The sequence below is a fragment of the Saimiri boliviensis genome, chromosome 16 (genome assembly GCF_048565385.1).
Source record: "Saimiri boliviensis isolate mSaiBol1 chromosome 16, mSaiBol1.pri, whole genome shotgun sequence".
NCBI classification, from domain to species: domain Eukaryota; kingdom Metazoa; phylum Chordata; class Mammalia; order Primates; family Cebidae; genus Saimiri; species Saimiri boliviensis.
Window position 1 is genome coordinate 83,788,984 of NC_133464.1, and position 17,265 is coordinate 83,806,248.

Sequence of the window (17,265 nt, forward strand, 5' to 3'; positions counted from 1 at the left end):
CAAATCATCTCTCATTTATTTGTATCTTTTATACAAGGCTTGTAAGAACACTAAAAATCTCAAAATACCCTAATTAAACCAGATATTAATTAATATCTCAGAAAGTTAGCTGTATTACTGCATTAAAAATAAAAATTACCCTAACTCTGGAAAATGTGAGAGTAGGGGCATGGAATGAACAGGTTTTAAGTCATAATGAGAAGTAAGATTATAACAGCAATTGTATTTCTGTTAAATGCATGGCTGAAAAAGGTACCAACTGTGTCCAATTACAGATACAAGATCTTTCCCATATGCTTTTACATTTTTACTCACTTTCTATGTTGTCTTCAATAATTTCTTCAATTATCACATCAGGGCTAGATCCCATTTGAGGTAACAGAGCAATGGTTTTAGGGGATGCTGTTGCAACAATGTCTTTCTGTGGCTGGAAGTTTTTTGCTTCTAAATGTACATTATTTATCTCAGGTTGCAAAGGAGGTGGTGGTGCTTCATTGGTTAGGACAGACATGTCAATCTTTTTCTTTTCTACTGGTGGGTATGTATCATAACAAGAATACCCCTTTCTGTTATTATATTTCTTCTGAACATTCTGTCTAATTTCATTTTCTTGGGGATGGCATCTGTTTAAAAATACAGAGATATAAGCTTACAAATACAGAGGTAAATGTTACAACCCTGAATAAGTCACTAGAAATTTCCACAAAGGCCATTAATCTGAATTTTGGCGGCATGATTATTCAATAGCCACTCACCCACTGCCAGTTATTTATCCATTCTACTCCATATTTGTCTATCTTCTCCACATATCTAGACAGTTTTTAGGCTATCAAATCTACAAGTATAGAAATTTTACAATGAAGTAAGATTGGGCTTCATGAAGTCTGTGTTTCAGTTATTTCATGACGGATTTAGCTTCTTCAGAGATCACTGTTTAAGCAGCTACTATGGGAGGCCAAGGCAGGCAGATGAAGAGGTCAAGAGATAGAGACTATTCTGGCCAATGTGGTGAAACCCTATCTCTATTAAAGTCCAAAAAAAAATAAAATTAGCTAGGCATGGTGGCACAAGCCTGTAGTCCCAGCTACTCAGGAGGCTGAGGCAGGAGAATCACCTGAACCCAAAAGGCAGAGTTTGCAGTGAGCCAAGATGGCACCATCACACTCCAGCCTGGGCAACAAGAGTGAAGCTCTGTCTCAAAAAAAAAAAAAAAGAAAGTAATTAATTATTTTTACTTTCATGCTTAAAAACTTTTAGTGGCTTTCTACTGCCTAGAGCTATACTGCACAACAGAAATTTTGGTGACAATGGAAATAAGCCACATTATCTAATATAGCAGTGCTTTGGTCTAAATGTTTCAAAATTCATGTTGGAACTTAATTTCCACTGTGGTGGTATTAAGGGGGGGGGGGCCTTTGGGAAAATTAACGATCAAGTAATGAGGGCTCTGCCCTCATGAATGGATTTGTGCCTTACATGTCTGGAGGGAACTAGCTTAGGCCCTTTTGCTCTTCTGCCCTTCCACTGTGTGAAGACATTTATTTGTCCCTTTTTTGTTCTTCTGCCTTTCCACCGTGTGAAGACAGTTATTTGTCCCTTTTTTGCTCTTCTATCCTTCCTGCCATGCGAGGACACAGCTTCCAAAGGCACCTCAAAGCAGAGGTCATGGCCCTTACCAGAAACCAAACCTGCCAGCACCCTGACCTTGGGCTTCTCAGCCTCCAGAACTGCAAGCAAATAAATACCTGTTCTTTATACATTACAGAGGAATAAAACACATCTGTTCTTTTTAAATTTTATTATAGCAGCACAAACAGACTAAGACAGGTAGTCACTAGCAACACGTGGCTACTGAACACTTGAAATGTAGGCTAATATAACTGAGGAACTAGATTTTAATTACATTTAGTTTTAATTAATTTATGTCTAAATTTAAATAGCCACATGTGATTAGTGGTTACCATATTGGATAGTATGGATCATAAAGTTCAAACACCATCAGATAGCATACAAAATCTTTAGGACTTAGTTCTTTGTATCCTTGGGGACACAGAGAATGGAATTACATACACTGTTACCTGAATCTAGCATGCTATTTCACTGCCCATATATTCACTGCCCATAAGATGCCTAATTCCTTTTTGTTCTCCTTTCTACTTGCTACTTAATTTTCATAGGAAAGGGAAAAGAAAATATTTTTCCAAGTCCTCTTACCCCAGGAAGAACTGATCACTCCCTTGCTTTGCACCTCGAGCAAATTATGCATTCATGACTCTAGCAGTTTTGCATTTTATTGTTTACACGTCCTTCTTCCTCCACTTATTGTAATTTATCTGACATTTATCTTAATTATCTAAGGTGTTGGTGCCTAGCAGTGTTCAATGCTTGATGGCTGAATCAATCTCAAAGATAACTTTGACATATTGTGGAATACTGATCCCCCTAGGCCTTTCAAAAAATTTTATATATAGAATTTAATTACAGAAACTATTAAGTCCTTTATTTTTCAGCTTTTGAATTATACTAAACAGCAATTTTTCTGTCTCGTAGATAATGTAGGTACTGTAAGAATCTAACGGCATGTCACCATGCTTACACTTACTTTGTTGAGTCCCCAAATTCAATCTTTCCCATATTTTTGAACATACAGATAATCTCACTGCAATTCACATTCAACCTATAATAAAACATTAACATATATGTAAATATTCTAATACAAATTTATTATGTTGTCTCAACAAAAATCAGTTGCTGACATTAAAATAATGAATCGAAAAGGAAACACTTAAATAACTTTTTAAGTTAGCACAAATTATAATTACCTTAATTTGGCTGCTAACTTGGTAAACATTTGTGACCCAAATTTTCAATTTATAACTGCTTACTATTTTAATACATTTAAGTTCTAACACATCTTTATACTTGCTATGGTCTCCTGAACTACGACTTACTCACCTGGGAGGGTTCCTTTGTTTTAAAGAACTAACTTGTGCTAATTCGCAATCTGATGTTAATTTCAAAGTCCGGATAATCTAGAATTTAAAGAAAAATCACTTATGTGTGAATCTTGTCACAGTAAGATTTTAGAAAGAAAACTGTATCTTTTAGGTATTTCATTATAATGAGTTCAAGTTCAATTTGGGGCACTCAAAGGGATACAAGTAAGTTTGACTTTTGGAGGTATCTATAAACGGTAACAACAGACACTAAGAAATAAGACAGCAACATGATCAGATAAAACTCTGATCAGACTCATTTTGCAATAGTGTTGCTATCTTCAAGTGTTTTCTCTTTTTTTGCCCTATTTTCTTAGCTAGATAAACTAGGATAAAGACCAAATTTTATCACTTTTTTCATCTCCTAGTGTCGCATGTGTAATACAAAGGAAACGACTACTATTGTTTTAGAACTAAATTCGAGGATACCTAGCCAAGTAGGGTTGTGGCAAATTCTCCTTCTTTAACATTGGAGACTTTGGAGGCAGGTAAACTAATTAATGGCTTCTCTCCTATACAGCTGATTATCCATGAGAAGTGAGATCCTTTAGATTCAGAGATGACTAGAAAAACATCTATACCCTTAGGGGTTGAGGCAGAAATCAGCAAAGATTTGTAATTAGTCTCATTTTGCCAAACTATAAGAAATATGTTTTATTTCTTTTTTTTTTTATTTTTATTTTTTTTGCCCAATTCTGCCCCTCAGGCACATGATTAGATGAAGCTGTCTCTTGACTTGCACAATTTGGGAGGGAATGGGAGGAGAAAAACTTTACCAGGATTTTGAATTAAATTTTAAAGTCAAGCGTTGAGAGCCATACCTAAATTGTTGATGTGATACCCTTATTTTTCCTTATTCTTTTACTCTGTTGTCCTAGAAACCTAAACTTTCACCTCAATGCCATCTTACTTGCTCTCAGATCATGTGTTACAAAGACTTCATTGCACTATTTCCCTAACTGGTCAAAAATAACAAAAGGTCATACAAATTTTACATTGTTTGTCTTAGATTTCAAACATTATCTTATTATAACTTAGATTATCCTAACCTATACTGTCATTAACTTAGAATTCTAAATAATAATATAGGTTATGATAATCTCAAAAACAAATTATTACCTTAAATACCATATTCCAAAGCATATAAAATAAGTTACCACAGCAGTAACTCACATTGTGAATTATTAAATTACCTGATTCAGGTCACAATATGTTCTTAGAGAAGGTGATAATTGTAATGCTCTTGCTATGTTCATAGCTGCATTCAAATTATTTCTTTTCTCTTCAATGCAGCTTTTAGTCTTTATCAAATTTGATAGATAAGCATCAGTAGTTCTTGCAAATTCTTCACACAGGTTCTTTTTCCTTCATTTAAGATTCCGTAAGTTATTTTGCAGTATTTCATAAATATTTATATAAATGTATAGTAACAGTATCTTTAAGAGTAGGTTCAGTAGTCAATGAATTTAACATAACATGATTAAATAAGGCATAGAGTAACTGAACTGTATCTGAAAGGGTACTTTTACTTGCTGATAAAATTAACATATAACATGGTAAATGAGGCATTAACTTGAACTGAAATGTATTACAGTTAAAAGCTATGCATAGATAATTAGAGAAAAGCAAATTTTGTAGAAGGCAAGAGATTATAGAGATATACAACTTACCATCGCCTGGAGAAGAATCTGAGCTCAGACTCTTTAGGAAATTAAGACTTATAAAAGCAGTTGTATATACAGGGGAATTGAAAAAGCCACACTGACTCCCAGGCAAGATGCATGCTCAGAAAACATTTAAGAAGATATTAAGCCTGATCTCATGATGATCTCAACGCTCAGGGTACACACAACTACTCACTGAAGGACTGTTACAGCAAGAGCCAGTCTGCAGACACTGGGAGGTGGCTATTTTCTCCAATGTCCAATTTCAACAAATATATAACAGGCACACAAAGGAACAGAAAAACATGACCCATTCAAAGGAAGAAAACAATGGTAGAAACTGTTCTCAAAGAAGCACAGGCATTGGACTCAATAGACAGATGTAAAACAACTGTCTTAAATATGCTTAAAGAGCTAAAGAAAAACATGGACAAAGAACTAGAGAATCAGAAAAGCAACATGGGGCAAAATGATAATATCAACAGAGAAATTATATAAAGCAGCCAAACAGAAATTCTATAGCTTGTGTTGAAAAACACAGTTATTTTAATTTTTAAAAACCACCAATGGTTCACCTGCAGTTTTGGACAGGTGAAGGAAAAAATCAATCAACTTTTAATACAGAACAATTAAAATAATGAAGTCAGAAAAAAATAAAAACAATGAAGAAAAGTAAACAGAGTCTAAGGAACTTATGGGTCACTATCAAGCAGACTAAGGTATGCATCATAGGAATCGCAGGAGGAGAGAGAGAAAAAGAGAAATTATCTGAAGAAATAATGGCAAAATGAGCTCTATAAATCTAAGCGCTCAAGAACTCCAACTGCTGAAGAACAAGGAGAATCCTCAAAGCAGCATGAGAAATGCAATTTGTTAAGTACAGGAGATCCTCAATAAGATTATCAGCCAATTTCTCAGCAGAAATCTTGGAGGAAGTATTCTTCAGAAGTGAAGAAGTTAAACATTCCCAGATAAACAAAAGCTAAGGGAGTTGATTACCAGTAGACTTTCAGTATAAGAAATGCTAATGAAAGTCCTTCATGTTAATGTGAAAGAAGGCTACACAGCAACTCAAAGCCATACGATGATAAAAAACATCTCCGGTAAAGGCAAATAAGTGGGCAAATATAAAAACCAGTATTAGTGTAATTTTCATTTATAATTCTACTTTTTATTTTCTACAGAAGTTAAAGGACAAATACACAAAATATCTATCTTAACGGGTACACAACACAGAGGAATGTAATTTGTGACATCAAAAAAAAGGGAAGGGGCCGATATGCAAAGCAGCAAAGGTTAAGCTGTCTACTCAATGTAATTCTTATGCATAACCACAAAACACTAGTATTTACAGAATATGCACAAAAAGAAATGAGAAGGGAAACAAAATTTTTGACTACCAAAAAAAATCAAGTAAACACAAAGGCAGTACTGAAGGAAATAAGCAACAACAAATAAAGCCATAAAACATACAGAAAACAAACCAAATGGCAAAAATCTTCCCTTATCAGTATTTTAAGTGTAAATGGATTAAATTCTCTAATCCAAAGGTACAGATCTGAAGAACAGATTAAAAAATATGACCCAACTATATGCTGTAACAAAAATTTAACTTTAAAGACATAGAGAATTTGAAAATGAAAGGACAGAAAAGATAATACACAGATAATTTTAAAACCTGGGGCGGCTCTACTAATTTTAGAAAAGACAGACTTTAATGTAACAATTATAAGCATATATGCACCAATATTAGAACCTCAAAACATAATGAAGCAAACACTCACGGAATTAAAGGGAAAAATTAAAATGTCTACAATAATCATAAGAGACTTCAATATCCCCCCTTCTAATATTGGATAAAACAATCAGTGCAGAATCAATAAAGAAACAAATTACTTAAGACAACACTGCAGACTGATTGGACCCAACAGACCTATTTAGAACACTATACCCAACAACGTGAGAATAAACATTTTCCTCAAGTGTATATGTAACATTTTGAGACAGGACATATGTTAGACCATGCTGACTAATGTTTAATGTTCAGTAACATTTATTAGTGAGTCTTAATAAACTTAAAGATTGAAATCCTACAAGGTATCTTTTCTGACTACAACGGAATGACCTAGAAATAACAGAAAAAACAAAACCTAGAAGATTCATAAACATGTAAAAATTAAACAATATAATCCTAAATCCCAATTGGTCAAAGAATAAATCACAAGGTAAATTAGGAAAATATCTGGAACAAATGAAGCAAGAACACAAAATTTATGGGACGCTATGAAAGCAATGCTGACAGAAATTTAAATACTCATATTTAAAAAGGAACTTGGAAATGAATAACCTAACTTTATACCATAAGTAACTAGAAAAAGACCAAACTAAACTCAAAGGGAAAGGAAGGAAATAAAGATGAGAGAAAAGATAAATACACAACACAGAAAAATGAAAGCAAAATTTGTCTTCAAGCTTAGAATTAACAAACCTACAATCACACTAAGAAAAAAGAATCAGATTACCAAAATCAGAAACAAAGTGGGTAAATGTCTATCAATTTTACAGAAATAAAAAGGATTAAAAGACTATTATGAACAACTGTACACAAATTGTATAACCTAGGTGAAATAGGCAAATTCCCAGAAACACATAACCTATCACAATTGCCTCATGGAAGTATTTTTAAAATCTGTACAGACTTAAAACTAATAAGATAGAATCAGCAATCAAAAAGCATCCCAACAAAGACAAGCTTTGGACCACATAGCTATACTGGTAAATTGTACCAAACATGTAATAATTAATACCAAACTTTCTCAAATTTTTCCAAAATACTTGACAGGGAGGAATGTTCCCTAACTCATTCTATGAGGCCAAAATTACCAATTCCAAAACCACACAAAGACATCAAACTATAGACCAGTATCGTTTATAACTATTAATAGAAAATCCTCAGACAAACTAGCAAACCAAATTCAGCAGCACAATAAGAGAATTATACACCATGACCAAGTGGGATTTATTCCTGGAAAGCAAGAATAGTTCAACATACAAACATCAACATGTGATTGATGTAACACACCACATATAACAGAAAAAAGCAAAAAACCCAAGTGGTTGTCTCAAATGATGCAGAAAAAGGACCTGACATAATTCACTACCTCACTATAATAAAGACCATATAAGGAAAAACCCATAGTTAAGTGTCACACTCAATGGTGAAAGATTGAAAGCTTTTCTTATAACATTATGAACAAGACATACCTGCTTTTGCCACTTCTGTGCAACACAGTAATGAAAACTCTAGTCAAAGCAATTAGACAAGAAAAAGAAGTAAGGTATTCAAATTGGAAAGAAAGAAGTAAAATCATCTTTTTGTATGAAGATATTTTATTTGCAGACAACATGATCTTACATGCAGAAAACCCTAAAGATGCCATAAAAATACTAAAGCTAATAAATGCATTCAGCAAAAAAGTAGGATACAAAAATCAATATATAAAAATACAGTGTTTTTCTACACAGCAACAATGAACAATCCCAAAAGAAAATTAAGGAAACAATTCATTTTACAATAGCATCAAAAGAAATAAAATACTTAGGAATAAACTTAAGAAGTGAAAATCTTGTATATAAAATTGCTGAAAGAAATTAAAGGCACAAATAAATGAGAAGACATCCCACGTGCATATATTGTTCATGTCAATACTACACAAAGTGATCTACAATTCAATGCAATACCTAAAAAAATCCCAATGACATTTTTCGTGAAAATTGAAAAATCCATCTTAAAAGTCATATGGAATCTTAAGAGACCCTGAGAGACAATCTTGAAAAAGAACAAAACTGTAGGACTCAAATATTCTGATTTTAAAACTTGCTACAAAACTACAGTAATCAAAACGGTGTGGTACTAGCATAAGGAAAAACATTGAGAACAACTGAATAAAACAGAAATCCTAGGAATAATCCTTCACATATATGGTGGGCTCATTTTTGACAAGGATGCCAAGAACATTCAATGGGGGAAGGACAATCTTTTCAACAAACAGTGCTGGGAAAACTGGAAAAAGGATGAAGTTGGATCCTTACTTTATACCATACACAAATATTAACTAAAATGAATCAAAGATCTAAATGTAAGAAGTATAAAACTCTTAGAAGAAAATACACAGAAAAGGCATCATGATGTTAGATTTGGTAATGACATCTTGAATACAACACCAAAAGCACAAGCAACAAAAGAAACAACTGGACTTAATAAAATTAAAAACTTTTGTGGATCAAAGGACATTATCAAGAGAGTGAAAAGACAACCCAAAATGAAGAAAATATTTGTAAGTCACACAGAGAAAAATTTAATATCCAAAATATATAAAGAATTCCTACAACCCAATAACAAAGTAAATGATCCAATTCCAAAATGGACAAAGGACTTGAATAAATACTTTTTTGAAGACATACAAATGGCCGATAAGCACATGAAAGGATGCACATTACCAGCCATTAGAAAAATACAAACCAGACCATAATAATATTCCATTTCACACTTATTAGAATGGCTACTATCAAAAAAGAAAAACAACAAAAAACAACCTTGTGTATTGCTGGTGGGAAAGTAAAATGGTACATGCAGCCACTGTGGAAATCAGTGTGGCAGTTTCTTAAAAAGTTAAACACAGGCCAAGTACAGTGATTCATGCCTAGAATCCCAGTGCTTTGGAAGGCCAAGGTGGGAGAATGGCTTAAGCCCAAGAGTTCAAGACCAGTCCTGGCAACATAGCGAGACCTCATTTCTACAAAAAATGAAAAATTAGCCAGGTGTGGTGGTATGTGCTTATAGTCCCAGCTACTCTGGAGTCTAAGTGGGAGGATCTCTTGAACCTGACAGTCTGACGTTGCGTCACCACATTCCAGCCTGGGTAACAAAGCTAGAGTCTGTGTCAACAACAACAAAAAAGTTGAACAGAATTATCACATACCTAAACTGTAAGCATAAGAAGGGCTAAAAGGAAAAAACCACAACTGCCTTTCCAAGAGAAAAGAAAAACATGGTTAAAGGTAACTTGTGTTATGTGTATTTGACTACCATAACAAAATAAACTCATGCACATGAACTATTACTTGAATGTTATAATTAAAGACCAAATGTGAGACTATACCAACATGGAGAATATAGTATCAACCAATTCATGCATAGCTTGAGTCTATGTTCTAGGGATCCTCAGGAATTTTTTTTTTTTTTTTTTTTTGAGATGGAGTTTCACTCGTTGCTGAGGCTGGAATGTAATGGCATGATCTTGGCTCACTGCAACCTCCACCTCCCAGGTTCAAGCAATTCTCTGGCCTCAGCCTCCCAAGTAGCTGGGATTACAGGCATGAGCCACCTCGCCTGGCCAGGAAATTTTTTTTAAAGCATCTAAAAAATGATTTAGGAGTCAACTAGACAAGTGATGTTACTAAATATATTACTTTGAGCATGCTACAACTTCAAAGAGCTTGTTTCCTGAAATGCCTAAGGGAGGGAATATCTATTGTAACTCTGTCATGTGAGTAAAGATAATATGTCAAATGGCTTTCTAAATAGGGGACAGATGTATGTAAGTTTAAGGTATTTAGCAATACCTACTAGGCTTCTGCTATGGAAAAAATGACATCTATAAAAAATTACGTATTTTCCTAAATATACGGAATTCCACAACATAATTTAAGTTATAAAAGTCTTTTTCTGTGCTAACTGCTTTAAGAAAAAAGTTTACTTACTTTTTTGAGATGGGGATCTCGCTTTGTCACTCAGGTTGCAGTGCACTGGCAGGATCACAGCTGTCTGCAGCCTTGACCTCTTGGGCTCAACAAATCCTCCCACCTCAGCCTCCCATATAGCTGGGACTACAGAAATGCATACAATGCCTAGCTAATTTTTTTTGTACAGATAGGGTCTCACTACATTGCCCAGGCTGGTCTCAAACTCCTGAGCTCAAGAATCCTCCCATCCCAGCCTCCCAAAGAGAGCTGAGACAGGATGATCACCTTGTGATCCTACAGGTATGAGCCACTGCACCTGGCCCAAGCTTACTTACTTTAAAAGTTAACAGTTAACAGCTTCAGCTGGACACTGTGGTACACACATGTAATCCCAGCACTTTAGGAGCTTGAGGCAGGATGATCTCTTGAGGCAAGGAGTTTGGGACCAGCCTGGACAATGTAGTGAGACACTTGTCTCAAAAAAAAAAAAAAAAAATTAAAACCCACAAAATTAGCTGGATGTGGTGGTGTGTGCCTGTAGTTCCAGCTACTTGGAAGGCTGAGTTGAGAATCATTTCAGCCTGGGAGCTTGAGGCTGCAGTGAGCTATTATCACACCACTGCACTCCTGCCTGGGCAACAGTGCAAGACCCTGTCTCAAACAACCGTTAGCTTCAGCACCAGAGGGTAAAACCCTAAATTTTTGAAAGCTTACACATTTTCGTTTTCAAGTTCTAAAAATCAGTCTGTAGGGACCACCAACTTCCAAACTTTTTTAAAGTTACTCACTACTTGGTGACTCACACCTGTAATCCTAGCATTTTGGGAGGCTGAGGCAGGTGGATCACGACGTCGGGAGTTCAAGACCAACTTGGCCAACAGAGTGAAACCTCGTCTCTACTAAAAACACAAAAATATTAGGGGGGCATGGTGGCAGGCACCTGTAATTTCAGCTACTCATAAGGCTGAGGCAGGAGAATTGCTTGAACCTGGAAGGTGGAGATTACAGTGAGCCGAGGTGGCACCACTGCACTCCAGCCCAGGTGACACTGTGAGACTCCATCTCAAAAAAAAAAAAAAAAAAATTACCCATTATTTAATTCTAAACAAACGAATACAATGACGAGTTAGTGTTAAAAATTTTCATTTCATTGAGTCTGTATTTTTAAGTTACTACCTGGAATCAAAAAGAGCCGTAAGTTGGTCAAACTGTTTCTCCAAAACTTCTATAACACTTTCTGTCTCCTCTCTTGTTTGCGTCTGCATGTGTTCAAGTATCTGGAAAAAAGACAAAGACTTAATTTTGGAATTTTTATTTTGTAGAAGTTATAGAATTTTAGAAGTCAAAGGTACTTTCTAGACTCTTCAAAGCAACACAAGAGGTAATTAGATAATATAAATAGAATATGTCACAAGGTTCAGCTTTAAATCTTATTAACTTGTGAGCAAGACTGTATCTTTTTTGTTTGTTTTACTGAGACAGGGTCTCACTTGGTTGCTGCCCAGGCTGGAGTGCAGTAAGCTGAGCATTGCTCACCGTAACCTTGAACTCTTGGGCTCCTGCCTTGGCCTCCTGAGTAGCAATGACTACAGGCACACAGCTCCATGTCAAACTAACTTTTTCTTTTTTGTGGGCAAGGGTAGGGACAAGGTCTCATTATGTTGCCCAAGCTGGTCTCAAACTCCTGGCCTGAAGTAATCCTCCTGCCCTGGCCTCCCAAAACACTGGGATTACAGGTGTAAGCCACCACATCTGGCTTTGTTGGCATTTTCTACTGATAATACGGCAACAAGACCTAAAAAAATTCACTCAAGTGTGACTAAACTTTGTTTCTTATTTTTTACATTAGAGGAAACAAGTCATTTTAAGTAGCTGAATTTCTCTTTTGATAGGATTCCCTGGATTTAATAAAATGTTAAGTATTACACAATCTTAGTATTTTTGAAGTTTTAAGTACTGTTGCTTGATCCATGACCCCTTTTTTCCCTCCAGTTTCTCCCATTTAGAATAGGAATGTTTTATTCCTGTTTCACCGATGTATTTTAGAAGCAAGCAAGTTCCTTATTAAAGCTCGAATTTTATTAAGTTCCTAGCACAGCAATGCTACAAGACCAATCTTGGCAGGCCATGGGAAAAGTTTCCCATTCTTTTTTAGATTATCTTAATAACCCAGTGCTAAGCTCTAACCTCAGTGTTAACATCCAAATATACACAATTAAAGAGGACATGCTTTACTTCATGATAGAATTTAATCATGCAAAGTACTTACTTTTCCAGCAATACTTAATTGTTCAAAATTACGGTGTGCTGTCTTCAATGCTTCATTAATTTCCTCTGCAGTGTTAGTGTCCTATGACGGGAGGGGAATCACATACAAATATAAAACTAAAAAACAGATGCTTAGGTATGTATATTATAGTTGCAAAAAATTCAGACTACCATTTTGGTTACAAAAGCAACATAGACTCACTACAGAGAAGTGAAAACAAGCAACAAAAATAACAGTCAATCCTGCTTTCCTGGAGATAAAAGCCATTCATATTTTAGAACTTTGGTTAGACCATTCCAGGTTTTTTTTAGAAAGATGTATTTTTTAATAGGATCATGCCCTGTAATAATCTTTTCAACTTAAAACTACCTTGAACAATTTATCATGGCAATACATATAAAAATTATTAAATAGTTCTTAAGAAAAAAAGATTATAATTTGACTCCATTAAGATTTACACTTGAAGGAAAAGGAGTAAAATTAAGTGCTCTTCCTCCTTTTTCTGTCCATTAACTATTTTTTTTTTTTTTTTTTTTTTTTGAGACAGAGTCTCACTGCTGCCCAGGCTAGGGTACAATGGTGCTAACTCCACTTACTGCAACCTTCACCTCCCAAGTTCAGGCGATTCTCATGCCTCAGCCTCGAGAGTAGCTGGAATTACAGGTGTGTACCACCACAATTGGCTAATTTTTGTATTTTGTATTTTTAGTAGAGATGGGGTTTTACCAAGTCAGCCAGGCTGGTCTTGAATACTTGGCCTCAAGTGATCTGCCCGCCTCGGCTTCCCAAAGTGCTGGGGTTACAGGCAAGAGCCACTGAGCGCCTGGCTTTCACTAATTATCTTAACATAAAAATTTAATACTTTACTCAACATCATTTTGGAATTTGTTCTATTTATCATCTTAATACATTATTTAAAGTTATTAGGAGTAGATAAAAGGTAAAATTCAATCTTGAGCAATAACATTAACAACAAACGCAGTTAGGCCTTTTGGTTGCCATTAAAAAAACTGGAAAAAAAAAATCACGCTTAAAATTTAAAAACTTGTGCTTTATATGTTTCAAAGAACCTGGATTCAGTAACTAGTTTCAAAGGGAAGAAGCTACACACATGTAAATATCAAGAACTTTTAAACAGTTACTCAAAGGTAGAATGGGTTGCCCTGAAAGAAAAGAGAACTGTCTAAACACAGAACAAAAGAGATTCAAGTAGGACAGTGGGCTTACTTCTGTTACCTATAAATTTCCAAAAGAATCTATAATTACAGAAGAAAGTTAAGCTACTAGAAACAAAGTCAAACGTTTGCTTTCATCGTACTTCATGACTAACGTATTTCATACCAACATTACAGCTGATGAGTTCAAAACAGTCCTGTGTGTGGATGCTGAATGTTCTAAACCAGTAGCTAGCTGATCAGCAGTCTTCTTAAAGTCCTGAGAACAATTCTTTATCCTGAAAAATGTCAAATATATTATTTTATTTTTTGAGACAGGATCTTTCTGTCACCCAGGCTGAAGTGCAGTGGCACCATCATGGCTCACTGCAGCCTCAACTTCCCAGGCTCCAGCGATCCTCCCACCTCAGCCTCCCAATTGGCTGGGACCATAGGTGTGTGCCACCACACTCGGTTAATTTTATTTTTATTTTTTTGGTAGAGATGAAATTTCAAAATGTTGCCCAGGCTGGTCTCAAACTCCTAAGCTCAAGCAATGCACCTGCCTCAACCTCTCAAAGTGCTGGGATTACAGTCACGAGCCACTGTGCCTGGCCCAAGTACATTATTTTAAACACCAACATTAATGTAATGATTTTAATCTTCTATTCAGATTTTTACCATAAAAAATAACTCATGACTTATAAGAACATGTACAGTGATTTATCAATTAACTATAAATGGAAAGAGAGAAACCATGAGTAAATATGCTTTCATACAAATTTTAAAGAAAACAAATTTCAAAAACAATGGCTTAAAGTATATATTGTGTTTTAATTACTTAATTACTGGTCCTTATGTGGTATTTTTTGGTACAAATGATGATAATCACTGAAATGTGTTAAGCTCATCAATTAAAGGAAGTGTTTATACATACAAAGCCAGCTATTAAAAAGCATGTACTTAACAAGTCTGGAGAATTTACAAAGAGGTAATGAATTTAACTAGGCAAGTTAATGGCAAAGAAAAAGTTCATTGCATTATCTAGTATACAGAAGCCAGAGTTTTATTTATTTATTTATTTCAAATATGGAGTCTCACTGTGTTGCCCAGGTTGGTCTTGAACTCCTGGACTCAAGTGATCCTCCTGCCTCAGTCTCCCACAGTGCTAGGATTACAGGCATGAGCCATCATGCCTGGCTAGTTTTATCTTTACATAACCATATTGGCTAGCACACTGTAACCAGTGTTTGCTGAGTTAACAACAGCTTATAGCTTATGGAGGAAACTGATGTTTAAATGTTACTCTTACGCAGAAAAATACTAGACCAAGTAATTTTTAAACATTCTATTACTCTGAAAAGTGAATGTTCATGTTCTTAAAATCATGAATGCATTAGCCCCGAGGATTCCATTACTGAATTCCTGTTTCAAAATATTAAAAACAAATCAGTGAAGAAATGAGCCAAGGGTTACTGTAATTTAAAAATATACAACCATTTAAAACCAAACTGTACCTTAAATAACAGTTACTAAAATAAGTATAATTGACATAAATTTCATTTTTAAAATGGTGATTTGGAACAAATTCGGGTACTTTCTGGTTAAGACGGATTCCTCTACCTCTGAAAGTAAAATTTCACTTTGCAACTCTGACATTGTACATATAAAGAGTACAATCTGGTCTGGCTTGCATGACATGTCAGAAAATTTCACACAGCAGTACAGATCTCTAGTTTGAGAAAAAAAGATCTAGCAACACTGGGTTGGTCTCAACACATAGCAATAATTGGCTACAGCTGACCAACAGCTGCCTCCTTTGGAGAGGGTAAGCCCTCGGCATTTACTGCTATCCTCACCACTCACTGTTTCAACTTAGTTGACCTCACCCAGTAAGTTATCTGCTTACCTCCTGTAGGTGTTCAAATTTGGGAGCCCTAAATTTGATAAAAATGGCTACTCCATGGGGACTCACAATAAGCCAGAAGACTCTTAAAGGTTTATTCTAATAACTACATAGAGCTCATGGAGGAAGTGACCAGTGGTATAGGAGTTGGGAGCAGTACTGGTATTCAATAAACCTAGCTTTACATTCTGGTTCTGTGAATAACCAGCTACCAGACTTTAGCTAAGTGGTTTTACTACCCAAAGAAAATAGCTACAACCATTTTTTTTTTTTTTTTCTAAGTACTCATTTAGGTCTGGAAAGAGAAGCTACAGCTGTAATGTGAAGTGCCAGGAATTCTAGACTGAAGAATTTTGAATTTTAATTGAATAATCAATAAACAACTATAGCATAAAGCAGAGTCTGATAAGGAGCTAAACAAAAGAACAAGAGAATTAAATAAGGCAGTAGAAATGAAAACAGGTTATGGATATTGGAGATACTATGGAAGTCATCTAACGGAGGTAAAATGAATGCAATAGGAGGAACTGAGGTGATTTATAAATACTTGATGCCATTAACAAAATTGGAGAGCTCCACATGAAATTGTTCCTTGGAAGAATCCTGTTTTATTTCTTGCATAGTCTACTACCATACTAAATATGCTTTAAAAAGTTATATACAAATTACCATCTGAGTACGGTTCTAGGAAATTGATCAGAAGGTCCTTTAACATTTAAAAAGTTGCAAAAATCAAACATGTAATATAATAAACATTGCATGTTTACTCTGTGTCCCAAACCAGAGATATAAAGAGGAATAAAATGTGCTCCATTCTCTTAAAAGGGCTTACAGACTAGCAGGGAAAGACAAACAGAAACATTAATTATTAAGTGAAATAATCAGTAACATGTACTCATCTCTAGCTCAGTGTATTAAAAAAATAAACTCAAAAAGAGAATCTATTAATGCATACATGTGTAAAGTCTCATACAATAATGCAAAAATGAATAGAACAACTCCAAAGGTATTATATCTCCTTCTATAAACCACTTCTCAAACCAACTCTTCACAAAGTCTTCCACTATACTCTGCTTGCACTACTTTTAAGAATCAAGAGAACCTGGGTGCAGTGGCTCATGCCTGCAATCCCAGCACTTTGAGAGGTTGAGGTAGAAGGATCACTTAAAGTTAGGAGTTTGAGACCAGCTTGGGCAACACAGTGAGATTCCACATCTACAAAAATAAAAATAAAAAATCAGCTGTGCGTGCTGGTGCATGCCTGTAGTCCTAGATACTCCAGAGACTGAGGTGAGAAGCTAGCTTGAGCCCAGGAGTCTGAGGCTGCAAGTGAGCCATGATCACAACCACTGCACTCCAGCCTGGGTGAGAGAGTGAGATCCTATCTCTAAAACAACTTAGAATTTAAAAAATTTGTTAAAAGAATCAAGAGAAGACTAAGTTATTTTTTTTCTCTGTAACTTCCTTTCATTCAGCACGAGTAACTTTAACCAGTATCACTTTCAGCCTTTGATTGGTAATCCTTAAATTT

At 35.2% G+C, this 17,265-nt stretch overlaps 1 protein-coding gene across 3 annotated transcripts in view; it reads right to left on the reverse strand.

Annotated features, from left to right (window-relative positions):
- The window catches only part of RNF17 (ring finger protein 17), a 110,160-nt gene that overhangs the window by 84,932 nt on the left and 7,963 nt on the right, over positions 1–17,265 (reverse strand). For all 3 annotated transcript variants that reach the window (XR_012514458.1, XM_003919744.4, XM_074387922.1), the window contains exons 4-10: positions 14,016–14,127; positions 12,675–12,755; positions 11,582–11,682; positions 4,190–4,361; positions 2,956–3,032; positions 2,603–2,677; positions 316–623 (exon numbers count right to left, since the gene is read on the reverse strand). Coding sequence is in view for 2 of the 3 variants with exons in the window: in XM_003919744.4 (XP_003919793.2) it covers positions 316–623; positions 2,603–2,677; positions 2,956–3,032; positions 4,190–4,361; positions 11,582–11,682; positions 12,675–12,755; positions 14,016–14,127 (926 nt within the window). In the remaining variant the exon portion in view is untranslated. The remainder of the gene's footprint in view (positions 1–315; positions 624–2,602; positions 2,678–2,955; positions 3,033–4,189; positions 4,362–11,581; positions 11,683–12,674; positions 12,756–14,015; positions 14,128–17,265) is intronic.